Source organism: Manduca sexta, chromosome 23 (assembly GCF_014839805.1).
Source record: "Manduca sexta isolate Smith_Timp_Sample1 chromosome 23, JHU_Msex_v1.0, whole genome shotgun sequence".
In the NCBI taxonomy this organism is placed as follows: Eukaryota; Metazoa; Arthropoda; class Insecta; order Lepidoptera; family Sphingidae; genus Manduca; species Manduca sexta.
Genome location: NC_051137.1, coordinates 15887332 through 15902497, shown reverse-complemented (window position 1 = coordinate 15902497; position 15166 = coordinate 15887332). Strand labels below are relative to the sequence as shown.

The 15166-nt window shown below is 35.3% G+C and overlaps 1 protein-coding gene across 1 annotated transcript in view; it reads right to left on the bottom strand.

Annotated features, from left to right (window-relative positions):
• Window positions 1-15166, bottom strand: part of LOC115448461 (zinc finger protein Gfi-1b) — a 73145-nt gene that overhangs the window by 41026 nt on the left and 16953 nt on the right. Inside the window, exon 2 of the mRNA XM_030175899.2 lies at window positions 8998-9126. Within this exon, the coding sequence (XP_030031759.2) occupies window positions 8998-9126 (129 nt within the window). The remainder of the gene's footprint in view (window positions 1-8997; window positions 9127-15166) is intronic.

Below are 15166 nucleotides of genomic sequence, written 5' to 3'. Positions count from 1 at the left end.
TACGAGTATACCTTCAAAATTCTCATGGCAAATTCTTAGGTATGTAGTTTAATACTTAATAATTTAAATTAAATGTTTATTGTCGATTTTTAACCATCGATTTTTCTAGACATTAAAGTGCTTATTAAAATATAACATTAAAATCCTAATTCTAAAACTCCAAAATGAATTTTAGTGACACCACCATATGCAATCATCACGCCACCAACAAGGGTAGGCAGTGAATGACAAGCACGCTTCACAATCACATCACATCGTAATCTACATGTCTTAATATCTGCATGATGGCGGCATTACTATGTCAATGTGGACCCGATAAATGATAAATCAAGGCTTAGGCGGCGAGATCTGAGCGCGAATGGATTAGGTTACCAAGCCTGGGTAACGACGTCACGGCCATGAGATAACACGTCATAGAGTCGATTTTCGCTAGTTATAAACATTAAAAAAACGTTGGGAAGCTTTACATTGTGACAAATTAATTCCCGTAATTATTATTTTATTTTTAATTGTTTTTAGAAATTTCTAGCTTTTGGCCGCGGCTTCGCTCAAAGTTTTTCTGTGATAAAAGTCCCGTGTTTATATTTTCTTGGGATAAAAAGTAGCTCATAGGATTCAGGAGTAATTTAGCTTCGTATTAGTAAAAGAATTTTCAAAATCGGTTCAGTAGTTCTAGATATTAGCCACTACCAACAAACAGAGTAATAAACTCTACCTCTTTATAATTTTTATATATTATTCGACATTAAAATCACTTGGCAGAATAACATCACGACTGCCTTCTAAACAAGGTAACACCATCAACTGAGAATCCAATTGACTAGAAAACGATACAACTAGAAAGAAAAAAGAAAGAAATTATTATAATTGGGAATATAACAGTATAATATATGCAATAAAAGGAGAAAAAAAAAAGACAAAATACATAAAGAAATATAACATAATTATACACCTCACTCCTCTCCTTGCTGCAATACCAGTCTTATTGATACTCCAGCGCTGATTTAATATTATTATTTTCCCTGAAACATTTTTACCATAATTGAGATGGTCCGCCATCATCGACAGGGATTATTCTTTCTGTAAACAAAATATCTACAGCATGGTTCTATAGTTTACAAATTTGTCGATAATAACTTGTTATAACAATTTTATCAATGCCTGTATTCAAACTAAGACCAAAACAAGTCACGAAAATGACTCCTGCATTGATCCTATACTATTGTTATTGTTTAGGCATCTTATTTTGTTTTTTTATCTGATAAACATGTGATGTACCTTCGCGGATTAACCTTTACGACGTAAATTATGTAACAAGCCTCACTAAAGAACTTCTTATAATTCAGTCACAAGTATCGTGATCGTGAAATGCATTTTTACAAAATCATAAAGTACATTTCTGGACGTCACAGATAATAAATGAATGGATTTGGCTGTCTTTTATGTATTATTTCTGTCTCTGTCACACTCGTAAGTACTGTTATGTATATGTACGCGTGACGTCATTTGACAGGTCCACAGATATAACATATTGATCGTAAAGTCCGTTCTATTTTGAAATTGGAATTGGACGTTTTTAATCAATCGAAGTGATTTTGTTTAAACGAAAACTGGCTGAAAGTAACTTTTAAAATGTTCTATTTTTAAAATCCTATAACTGAATGCAGAATGTGCATGAAAGTGTGTCTCTGCCTATACATTTAAGCTTAAAGCGTGAGCTTATGTAATATAGATCTTGAACCTAAATTTGTTCCATGTACGAAGTCTACGAACCGTGCCTGATAAAAGCGGTTTGTACGAGTCAAACTATCAGGCAATAAATTATGTAATCCGTGTATATTACATATTTTTCCTATTCACTTATCGTGCCGTTAAGCCTGATATCGTATGAAATCGGCCGCTTCTCATTTATCAGTTTGGATTTTGTGCGCATATGGGAACGCGTATAGTAGGGGTGGGGGGAACGTACGGAACTATTCAAATAATCTCACGTCCTTATTCTCTTGTAGGCAGAGGTGAAATTAGTTGTACTTAATTCGAATATCTCACGCATGTTTTCTCAAAGTATAGGCAGAGGTGTAATTTGTTTTACAATTTTTGTTCTGTTCCGTGATGGGATATTGCTTGCTGTATAAAGGTCGCAACTGTTCTTATACCGAGCTTAAATTCATATTATATATAGTAATACGGATGAAATCACGCACTCATTTTTTTTCCATTTTATGTTTGATGACTAGATAGATATTGGTTAAACTGGGCAACGGAATAAATCCCTTTGAGCCGAATTTCGGCCACGGCGGCCAATCTCAACGGAGATCAGCCAGGTACGCAGGAGGCGCAATACACAGGTGCACTCTCTGTTCCTTCACTCACTCCGGTGCGCAACTAGGCTTCTATTAAACTATGTTTTTTATAACGATATATGACATACAAAAAGTATATTGTTGCCTATCAGTACTTACAAATGCTTTGCTATTAAAATTAAATTTATTTTAAGTTCAAGAACATAAATTACATTCGTAGAAGTACAGATAAGTTTTTAATTTTTTTGTTTTATCGAGAACGCAATGACCCGTCGCTATCAAGGCGGCGCCTTTGTGTACACGCCCCGATTTCTCTCAATGTTTCCACGAATTATTTGCTGAAACAATACAGTTCATGTTTGTGTCTTTAATCAAATTTGACTATACACCCACGCGATAAGCCCTCCTAAGTCAAGGGTGTAAGGTTGGATATCGTAGAGTAAAGCGTCGGAGTGATAGCATAAATTTTGTCAGTCCATAAAGAGACGCGAGCGGCATCTTTGAGATTATGTCGTTTGATAATTACAGACAAACCGTCTAGATTTGTAATTAGCGGCAAATTAACGGGGTTTGTTTTATAATGAGTATTCTGATTGAGGTTACTTGTCTGTTTGATGGGTAAACTTATTCTGAATGGTTTGAAGTTTGAAATAAATTTTCGACCGAGGTAGTACCACTGTCTTAGAAAAAACCGGTGTGTAACGACGACTTACTACTGGATTTAGTAAGGTGACTTAGATTTTAGACCTACAGCGTGAAAGTTCGACCGAGGTAATGCCAATGTCTCAGAAACACAGATGTGTAGTGATGGTTGTTCTTGCACTTGGTAAAATGACAGATTTCCAGTAGAGCCTTTTAAGATTTGCTAACAGCATGAATATCCTACCGAGGTCTGTTATCTCATAGAATACCCTTTTGAAGTGATGGCCTATAATTGCATTTTGTTTACTCTAATTTCCATAGGCCCCAAAACGTATTTATTTATTTGCCCTTTGCATACAATTAAGTTTTCTACATAGGCGGACTTATTGCCGTAGGCATTCTTCCCAGTCAACCTTAGGGTGGAGCAGAAAACAACAAGGTAGAAACCCTTTAATAATCCCAGTCTCTTTCCTAAACCAGGCAACAAAACCATGATTCTTCTGTTAGAATTTGCTGCAGTAGAGATAGTTAATACAACGGCCTACGTGACCTCACGTAGCTTTAACAATAAAGGCGAAATTTGCGTGTACTATACCGTCGTGACGTCACGTTTGTAGATATCGTATCAGGTAATAAAAGTTGAGTTGATGTCAGTCCAAATTTGGTATTTTTTATCATGCTTTTAAATTCATCATAAATATATTAACGCCTATCTATAAAGATGTAGGCAGATGTACACGTGTATACGGAAGCTAAAATAATATTCTGTTCTTTAATATAATAATATCAGCCCTGTATTATATACTGTCCCACTGTTAGGCACAGGTCTCCTCTACTACTGAGAAGGATTAGGCCTTAGTCCACCACGCTGGCCTAGTGCGGATTGGTAGACTTCAGATACTTTCAAAATTCCTATAGAGAACTTCTCAGGTATGCAGGTTTCCTCACGATGTTTTCCTTCACCGTTAAAGCAAGCGATAATTCACAAAGAATACACACATATTTTTTTTAGAAAAGTCAGAGGTGTGTCCCTTTGGGATTTGAACCTGCGGACTTTCGTCTCGGCAGTCCGTTCCACAACCAACTAGGCTATCGCAAACGTTTTATTTACGTTTTAATGTTATTCTGTTCTTTAATGATGTTTATTTATCGAAATCACGTTAGCAACGTCAATGTGAAAGTAGATGGAAAAGTCGGTAGGGGTCGACCGCATCGAACCTTCGAATGTCAGATATCTGATATTCTTAATAAAGGCCAGGTCAAAAGTACCCTGAACCGGCGGGAATGCATGAAAAGATTGTTGAAGGTGGAAGCGAGAGAAGTATGCCAGAATCGTGCAAAGTGGCAATCCATAGTCTCTGCCTACCCCTACGGGATCGAGGCGTGATAATAAAAAGAAAGAAAGAAAGAAAAGAAATTTATTTTAATATGTATGTACGTAACCAATTAAATAGTGTACCCGCTTAAGCATTTAAAAATAAGCTCAAATATTACAATGTGGGAAACCCACAAGTTGTAATTTAAGTATCAAATAAATTATCGAGACAGCACATGCTCAAAATGGAAAAATTTATTTGCTGATACACGGGTAGTCATTATTACGCATAATTTTGTGCAATATGTTATAATTCCTTATGAGTAATTTTATTAATTATATAAGTCTCTGCGGAAGCTTGATAAGCAAGAAGCTCATTGGAAAGGCTTTTTTTTACACGAGTACGGGAAAGTGACCTCACTGCATCTGATGGTGTGGAAAGCGGTCCAATAGAATGTCAACTGACGGGAGATTAGCCCTCGACAGTCGACACAATTATGCCGGCCTCTTGAAACCGGATATACACAGGCTGATCCGGAAGACGACTCATTTACATACCTTACTACCATACTACTTACTACCACCAGCAAACCCTGTATTACTATCTTGTAGCTATAACTTACAATTTCATTTTGCAATTCAGTAATTTGTTTGCAAAGGGCGTTTAGAGTTCAGAGAACACAAAAACATTGTATAATTCACAAAAGGGTCAACATTCAGTTCAATTGTCAAGCTTGGCAGTCACGCAAACTTTAAACATGAGGTTATCGAATGACTCTGTGAAGGGACGTAATGGGGTCATTTTAGGGGGACATTTACAAAATTATTCTAGAAATACTGCTTTACTAGCGACTAGCTTAGGCTTCAGTTGTTTGGGTATGATTTATATAATATTATGCATTTATAGATAAGGGAGGGATTGAAAACAGAACAACGTATTTAAAGAAGGAAATTTGTTTTTAGTGTTAGTGATGAAACGAATAATTCATAAAACATTTTTATTAATTTATATCTTCCCATTAAAATTCTAACAATAATAAATCATTAGATTAAACACGTGTATTTAATTTGAGTTCCCAATTATTACAGTACGTAACTTTACTTTCTTTCGTAAATTATAAATTTTAATTTTAAAAAAGAAAAATATGTAACACCTGACCTTCCTTAGGTCCGGTCCTGGGCGGTCGTATTTGGCCAGACTTGGCCGGACTTGGCCAAACATCGTCGTGAATAATAGGGTAAACAGGGCATGTCGTGACGGCCCGGCCACTCGGCAAATATTTACGCACGGACCTAGCACGAGTGTACCCTTTGATTGATCGAGCCTTGTGGTTACCCTAAACTTTAGGAATGTCCTGCGTTTGTGATTTCTTTTGTCTGGCAAAATATAGGTGAGAGTTGATAATTTTTTTTTTTTATTTAAACTAAGAATGTGGAAGTTGCTGTGTCTGCCTCATGCTATTTGCTTATCCACACTAGAGGATTTTTATTACTTCAATCTTCGCCTTAATGCTGTGTGTCCCAACGACTATTTTGGCATAAATATTTACATTAGTCTTTTATAATATTTATCCATAGAGTTTTAATTTAAAGCAAAAAATGCACTTATTACTCATTTTACGAAAATTTGCCGTGTACGTAAGCCGTAGCAACCAAATGCTAAAGCCATTGCGTTGCTCCAGGATTTTATATTTGGCAAATCAAATTCGTTAACGTAAACGTATAACTTACGCTAACGTATTACCTGACTTACATAGTTACGTTATTGGAATAAAAATATTTGACAAATTTTATCGTGATTTTTAATGTTATATAAATAGTATAATAGATAGTTAGTGAAATAATATCCAAATGTAGGTAGATATTGTAACTTTGACTTTTCGGAAGACCGACACTTCAACCCACCTCTCCCCTCTCCGTGACCATGAAAGCTGCAAAGTCTTCGAAACGACCGTAGAAAATAAAAATATAAAAAAACACGACAAAATCCGTAAACTAGTTTTATATCAATGTCTAACATTCGCATAAGACATCATAATACGTCATTTAAAATACTATTTTGGTCATGCGGCCTCACAATCCATACAGGCCAAACAGGCGGACCACAAAACGTTATCTCTCATACTAATGTTTGTCTACAAGGGTACACATGTCCAAATCGGATTTACAACTTTGAGCCAAGCGCCTCGGAGGGTTTGCATAAAAATACGTTAGAAAACGATGGGTTATTTTGCGATGGGAGTAAGGTGTTAAATGCTTGGGTCTGTTTATTGAATATGATTTTATATGACTAAGTTTTACTCGCGGCTTCGGTCGCCTGAAAAGCTTTTTCCTTTACAAAAGTCCCTAAAACCCTGCAGTGGATTATAACGCCATCTATACGACGCCAGCGTCATCTATATAAAAAAATACCATTATTTCCCACGGGAGCAAATTACCGGGATATAAAATAGTCTATGTGTTAAATCAGGACTTGGTCTATCCGGGTGCCAAATTTCATCCAAATCCGTTCAGTTGTTTCTGCGTTTACTTCTAACAAACATAAAAATATAGTAAGAACTAAGATATTCATTAAAATATTCTAAATAAATTAGCTTTTTTTAGCCTCTCAAGAGCTGCGTTAATATTACTATCAAAGTTGATAACAGCAATTAACGATATCTAAACACAGATCGTAGAGCATCGATATTTCTTGTTCATAAATAATTATTTAACGAATTTAAATTTCATCAAGTCATACAATTATAAATGTCAACAAAGTGACGTAGAACAGGACAATAACAATATATCCACCAAATTTTAATATAACACAAAGCACAAAGCCATTTGCACTCGACAAAACCCAATAGCCCGCCATAAATAAAGCTTCTCTGCTATCCATACGCGTTATCTATATCGAAAAAATTGTACGACACAAAAATTACAACCATCATAACATGCGCGTTTAAACTGTCGATACTCGACATTATCGATAAAGTTATCGGCACCTTTGTCGATGCCGACGGCAAATCAAAGTTGTAAAACAAACGTAATTTTAGGCATGCGATATGCGCTGACGGGCGCTCCGATAAGATATGTCAGCGAAAATCTGAAGCCGTGGGATTTGGCGGAACCTGATGTTATTGGAATACTGATATGAGCGTGTGGGGTGTTGTTTTGTGGAAATTTTAGTAAAGCTCGGCCTTGTTCGTGTGGTAGTGATAGTTCCTGAGGTGGTAGATAATAATCGTAACGATGCGATTTAACGACTACGATCTAATTTTTGACAGTTGATTTCGGTACTATGTATAACTTATATGAAGACTATCGTCACCTTTTTATACTTAAGAGTTAAGTGCACCTGATGGTAAGTGCAATTGCAATGTCGAAATTCGAAACTCATTGTGTCCTTCACGTTTATTTGTTCATTATTTAACTTTTGTATGTAAAACCCGCTGTGGTCCGCTTTTCACTAAGAATAATAGTCGATTATAATATGATAGGGAAGTTACTTACTGTTTCAAAATTTACAAATTCGACCAGACTACATGGACATCAAAGCTTTTATGACGCGATTACATGCGTCACCCTTAGTTTACAAACGTACTAGATAACGTATAGTACGATCAACACAGTCACTGTTAATAATATGTCGACTTTTGAATTTGTCGTTAACTTATATGATGAAAAATGTTGTATAATATCGAAAGCTTTTCTGTCGAAGTCGAAATATAATTGGCTATCGTAGTTTTACTCTTATATTACATCTCTATAGGAATGTGGCGTTGTACGTGACATACAAATCACACTTGAAGAACTCAAGAGAGAGATCAAAGAACTAAGGCGGTAGAGTATAAAATAATCTTATCTTGATCAACCTCGCTGTCTCATTGTAAAGGGGAGAAAGGTCATAATTATACTACTAATAAATTTGTATTGATGGTGTATAGTTATATGTCGACTATTACCAAGATTAGTTGTTATAAAATTTGATCGAAACTTATTTGAAATGTAGCTGTACAAAATTTAAAATAAATAATAGTATTGTTAAGAACACAGTTGAGCCTCCTTTACAAATGGTAGCATATGAATATTTTTATAACTTTTTTATATTAAAGCAATAAACATAATCACGAATTAAACTCTATTTCATCGTGATATCTTCTCTTAAACGTGCCGACTAAGGAAAAGATTATCGAATATTTTAGTACCCAATCGTTATGCGGAAGGATTGAAACTGTTGGATAACGAATAAGACTCATTTCAATAGTTTAGTGGTTATCGGGTTAGGAATCGTAAGTTTTAGATTTATTTCTCAGTTTTGAACCTTGTTTGTTAGTTTTTCGAAACATACAAGTTGCCTTGAACTGCATTTATACCTATAATTTATTGATATTGTGTATAGATTTCTCTCATTTTACATAATGAGATAGAAATCGGTTCTGCCTCCTCAGCCTTTCAGCTCTCACCTGATGACCTACTTAATTGGTTGAAAGTAGTCGATACCGACTAAGAATACGTTAGGGAAACCGTTTTGTTACCTTATTTTTTTTTATTTATTTAAAGGTATACCAACTCATACACATTGATACATAAAATTAAACACAAACAAAGTTATAAGGTATTGTTGCTGATATATATGCCAATAACAGGTACACACAGCATTTACCAATTATATGACGTGTTGTGTGAACAGAAAACATAGTAAAGTAAAATATAATATGGAAGTATTAATAATATTTATAAATTACCGCTTACCTCTCGCTGGGTATGCATCATGGCTCTGCAGTGGTGGTGGAGAAGCGAGCCTCGGCTCCGGTCTACTCGCAGAGGCGCCCCAGAGGGACTGGCAGAGGCCGTTCCTCAGAGCTTCACTCGCTGACACACCTGTAAACAACGATAGTAAGTCGGTCAAGTATATTTTAATGATAAATTTATCTTGCTTATAATTTTAAATAAAAATCACCTTTATAAGGAATAAGTGAAAATTTATTACACGCAAAATTCTCTAGCAATGTTTGATCTAATATCATACCGGGTGAGTCAGATATTATAGCCAAAGTCGGTTAGGTTAGATAGGTTCGCTGGTGACATTTTATATCCGCCTGGATAGCGACCACCGTACACAAGGTGTTAAAGCCCGCCATAGTGGTCCACATAAGTGTGCCGCGTTTCAGGACCAACCTCTATATGCAGTTCCAACAGGCCGGCATAATTGTGTCGACTGTCTATAATCAACTCGCGTCAGTCGACATTCTATCGGACCCTATCCACTTACCATAAGGTGCAGTTGAATCACTATACCGTGCACGTATAAAAATGTAGATAAATACCCTTCATAAGCCTAAAAATGTGTTATAAAAACGAATGCAATTCAAAGACAAGAAATCATGATAGTTTAGGCGTAGTTTTAAGTCAAAGACTAAAAATCTAATGTGTTATAAAAAAGAGTGCAATTCAAAGACAAGAAATCATGATTCCATATTTTAGGTGTAATTTTAAGTCAAAGACTAAAAATCTAATGTGTTATAAAAACGAGTGCAATTCCAAGACAAGAAATCATGACTCCATAGTTTAGGCGTAGTTTTAAGTCAAAGACTAAAAATCTAATGTGTTATAAAAACGAGTGCAATTCAAATACAAGAAATCATGATTCCATAGTTCAGGCGTAGTTTTAAGTCAAAGACTAAAAATCTAATGTGTTATAAAACCGAGTTCAATTCAAAGACAAGAAATCATGATTCCATAGTTTAGGCGTAGTTTAAGTCAAAGACTAAAAATCTAATGTGTTATAAAAACGAGTGCAATTCAAATACAAGAAATCATGATTCCATAGTTCAGGCGTAGTTTTAAGTCAAAGACTAAAAATCTAATGTGTTATAAAAACGAGTGCAGTTCAAAGACAAGAAATCATGATTCCATAGGCGTAGTTTAAGTCAAAGACTAAAAATCTAATGTGTTATAAAAGCGAGTGCAATTCAAATACAAGAAATCGTGATTCCATAGTTTAGGCGTAGTTTTAAGTCAAAGACTAAAAATCTAATGTGTTATAAAAAAGAGTGCAATTCAAAGGCATCGTGATTTCATATTTTAGGTGTAGTTTTAAGTCCACGTGTTTTTTCCGCATAAAAATATTAAAAAAAAATCGTTATGTAATTCCCAATTCCCATGAGCGGAGTGTGAGGGTGAGGACACGTCACTAGGCCACTTCCTCATTACTATTCCGCTGCAATTATACACAGTGACTCATCCGACATCTGTCCTTAGATTTAGAGATTATCTATTGCGCTTATTAAAATATTTGGCGGCGTTTTGTAATTACCGTTCTTTAGTTATTGAATTGCTTGGTCTAAAATTTTAAGGTAAACACAAAGAAGGAATTTAATTTTATAGAAAATAAAATGGCATAAGCTTATCTTATATTTTGTACGAAGTTCGCGTTTAAGTGCTTTATCCAAGTTAAAGTCCCACTACACACTTCGGTAAAAACTAGCTCTACTAGTTCTATTAAATAATATATATAATGAATGTATAATCAAAAAACACATGAGAGTGTTGAATAATTTCTCGTAAAAACTATTCCGCTACACGTACTTTTTTTAAATACTCATTTAAGTAAGTACTTATATCTTTTACCAACATCTCAAATGATATCTTAAGTCATAGCATGACAAATTTTTATTCAGCTGACAACAAGCTTAAATTTTGTTTATTGACTACCTTAAATGTATACTTAAGATCGTACTCAAAGGTGTAATTACTTTATAAATGCGGCCTTGAGGAGGCATGAACATGGTAGTGGGCAGTAAGGTGTATTCGGCTAACATCGGGTAAGGGGTAAGATCGTATAACGTAAAAATAACAAGGAAATACGCTTATTTTTAGTTTAAGCTACATAGGTCGCGACGCAGTTACAGTCTGGTATTATTATATTAATTCATACTGTACCATTGATAAAAAAATATAGCCGTTAAATCAAATAAAGTACGCATGCGTTGTTTTTCCTTAAAAACTTAACCAATCAAATTAAGCCATTTTTAACGTTCATGGTTATGCGATAATATAACAAGGTCTAAAACTATCAAAACAGTAATGGTAGTAAAATACATGATGAATAAACGCCTGAGTAATTAATTATCGTTAATACCATCTCAATTTCATCAAACTAAATACGGGTCAAAATCGATCCATTCGTTTAGGTGGTTCGATGCTACAGGTAGACATACACACGGACAGACAGATATAAACCTTGAACTTAATAGACTCGTGTTTCTTCGTGTGGGTTAAAAAATACCTCAACTTAGTTTTAAAATTGTTTAAATTTTGATCTTAATTAATATGAGTGTTTGTTAAAATCCATGTAGTTTTCTATATTCTTAATCGGAAATAATAAGGATTTATGTGTGCGTTTACGTGCGTTTTCAATATTATTATTTATCAATATACGTTATAATTAAACGGGCTCGGTAGAGGAAAAATATATTTTTAAATTTTTGTTAAGAAAACCACATGTGTACGTTGATTGTAATGAATGAATGAAAAAAATGGTCTAGTTGTAGTCTAGCAAAAGCTGAGGGGATCTGTAATCGATTCCCACGATGGGAATCATATATTTTTGTAGGCTTTTCGGTTTTAAAATCGTAACTGTGTTGCCAGAAATTGGTGATAAAAGTTTAAAAGTACACTTAAAAAGGGGAGAGAACGAGAAAATGAGCCTTATTTACAATGAACTAGCATGAAGTTTTTCCGTAATTACTTTCTATAAGACCTATGCCCAGATATATCAATGGCATTATTTTGCTCTGTAATGTCATTTTTTTTCATACACGGTAAAGTGATCCTACTGCACCTGACGGTAAGTCGAGTGATGTCCAATAGAATGTCGACTGATTAGAGATGATTACCCCTCAGCAGTCGACACAATTATGCCGGCCTGTTGAAACCGAACATACATAGTCTGACCTCGGAACGCGACACACTAATGTGAGCCACTACAGCGGGTTTTTACATCTTACGATGATCGCTATCAGTAAATAAAATATATCCTACCACCAGCAGTTTTCCATTTATAGAGTTCTAACCCCAGACAGCTTAAACTGTGGGCACCAAATCGACCTCGGGTAACTAATTGAGCGCTTAAAGAGCTGCATATGGTATATTTCAAAATATTAGGCAGTTTGTCGAAACAGGAATTTCTACATCATCATCATTTCAGTCGGGAATCGTCCACTGCTGGATAAAGGCCTCCCCCATTGAGCGCCATAGGGACTGGTTCTGGGCTACCCTCATCCATCGGACTTCGGCGACTTTCACCAGGTCGTCGGTCCATCTCGTGAGGAGCCTGCCTAGGCTGCGTCTTCCGGTTCGTGGTCGCCACTCCAGAACTTTTCCGCCCCAAACTCGGGACAATTCTTTAGAACAATTTCTACATATATGTCTATTATTATAGCTTAAGCAATCAATGAATGCCTAAGCTATAAAAATAGGTGATGATCTGATGTCAAGTAAAATCTTTCGCTCAAAAATAGAGCCCAAGCAAACTTGCATTGCTGGTCCTAAAGAAATGAATGGGAAAGAAGATATTTTTGCTTCTGAAATCTCATTACTTCGAAACGCAATAGAGCTGTCACTTTCCATATTTCGGATTAGTTGAAATAGGTAAGCACGCATCTGTTCAGACCATAGCCACAATAGCACGTTTTAGAAGTTTTTTTACGTTTCTAGCATCATAGTCAAACACGTAAGTCTGGAAATCTTTAGGCCTAAGTTCTGCAGTGGACTTGCTTTAGCTGATTACTGCATTAACATACCAATTATAAGATACCCAAGGTCTTCATTCCGTTGTATATATCACTTTAAGGTATCAAGAATTATCAATGGCGCCAATCGTTTATTCAAATGCAGTTTACATTGCGCAATACGAAAACAGCAAGAATGACAAAGCGTTATCAATCTCAATCAACGTGTGTCGAAAATAATTTAATACTTTTTCGCTTCGATTAGATTTCGCGTTTCGAAGCTGATGATATGTGTATATATGGTGTTAATTGTTAGTATCCGAATGCTATAAATGATTTTAAACTTATCGTCGGATGTATAGCAAAAATGAACCAATCAGAATAAAGTATAGTAAAGTGGCAATAGCCTAGTTGGATGTGGAACGGACTGGCGAGACGAATGTCCGCAGGCTCAAAACCCAAGGGCACGACTCTCGCTTTTCTAAAATTATGGTGTATTTGTGAATTATCGCTTGATTTAACGGTGAAGGAAAATATTGTGAGGAAATCTGTAACCTAAAAAGTTCTTTATAAGAATATTAAGGGCGTGTAAACTCTACCAATCCGCACTAGGCCAGCGTGGTGGAATAAACCTAATCCTTCTCAGTCGTAAAGGCCCAGCAGTGGGACAGTATATAATACAGGGCTGACATTATTATAAAGCGACAATAGAGTGTTAAACGGACTGCCGAGACTAATGTTCAAATAGCCTTATCAATAATCGAAAGCTTTGCCAAAACCCAGTCATTGTCTTCCCGTGGAAGTAAATAAACAAAACCGTCTCCAAAGCAACATCTTACAGTCTCAACTAACCAGACCAATTGAATGTTTGTCTTATCAATGTAATGGTCGGTCATGATTTGCCCGGCGCTTGTCCTCGCGTTAGGGCCCGCCGTCACTCCTCGCGCGCGTGGACCGACACAACACGGTGCCAATTTGTTATTGTTTAATGTCTTTATTGCTCCACTTGGGTGATACGTCTGGCCTGCTTTAGTATTGAAAGCTGTTTTGATTATGATATGAGGTCTTGGGTTCAAGTCCCAGGTAAATTGTTAATTAAGTAGCTTGAAATTATCAGATATAAAAGCAAAAAAAGAGAAGTTTGGTGAAATTTGGATGCTTTTATACCCCTATCTACCCCTACCTATTCGGGAATAAAAGCATAAATTACGTACAAAAAAATACAACGCCGTCCTATTTATTATAGTATAATTTGCTTTCTACGATCAGGGTTTTTAAAATTGCATTATTAAATCGAATCCATAGTAAAAAGATTTTTTTACAATATCATATTTACCAGTTTTCCAAAAAAACATAAAATTTAATGCGTCTAATAAAAAAATTAGAATTAAAAATATTAAAATAATTGATTGAAATGAAAACATTTTTAAAATGGATTTAACGATAAAAATTATCAAAACATGTATTTAGGTAATCACAGCCACTGTTACAAGATATTAATGATTATTGATTACACTAATTCCATGTTACGAATGATAAGCGAAATTGTCAAATTATCATTGCGTTAGCGCATTCGAAAATACAATGTATTAATTAATTCACTATTGCGATCAATTCTATGATGTAAGTGAATAACTAAATTAGTTTAAAACTGATTTGTACAGACAAGTTCGAAATTTAAATCGATTCGAAGAATACGTTTTTTTATTCCTTATTCAAAAAGAGACATTGTACGTAGTAGTCGGAAAATGTCTCAAATGCATCAGGAGAAATAATTTTCAATTGTTTTTGGTTCATTACTTTGGTCCAGATTTTAAAGACTCAGTCTGAGAATTAATAACATGGGTTTTGATTATGACAACATCAATACATTATGTTTTAAGTATTTCTAATAAAACCATGGATCTTAATTATGGGGCATCGATACCGCTTCAAATTTGAGTAAGACGTCATCATTTTTCTGTCAACAAAACTACAAAATCCTTGTAACACCTAACCATAATGCCCTAGTGACAAAAGTTCATTGACGATAAGACACAAGGGCAATCAGTGCCGCGTCCTGAAGGAAGAGAGCGATTCGTTGGCGCCAGGAAGCCGTCAGGAGCCCCTGCCAACTGATATGTGTGCCAGGATGCGGCAATTTTTGTTAAAACTATAATTTAAAACACGCATGACTCATCTTTGTTTAC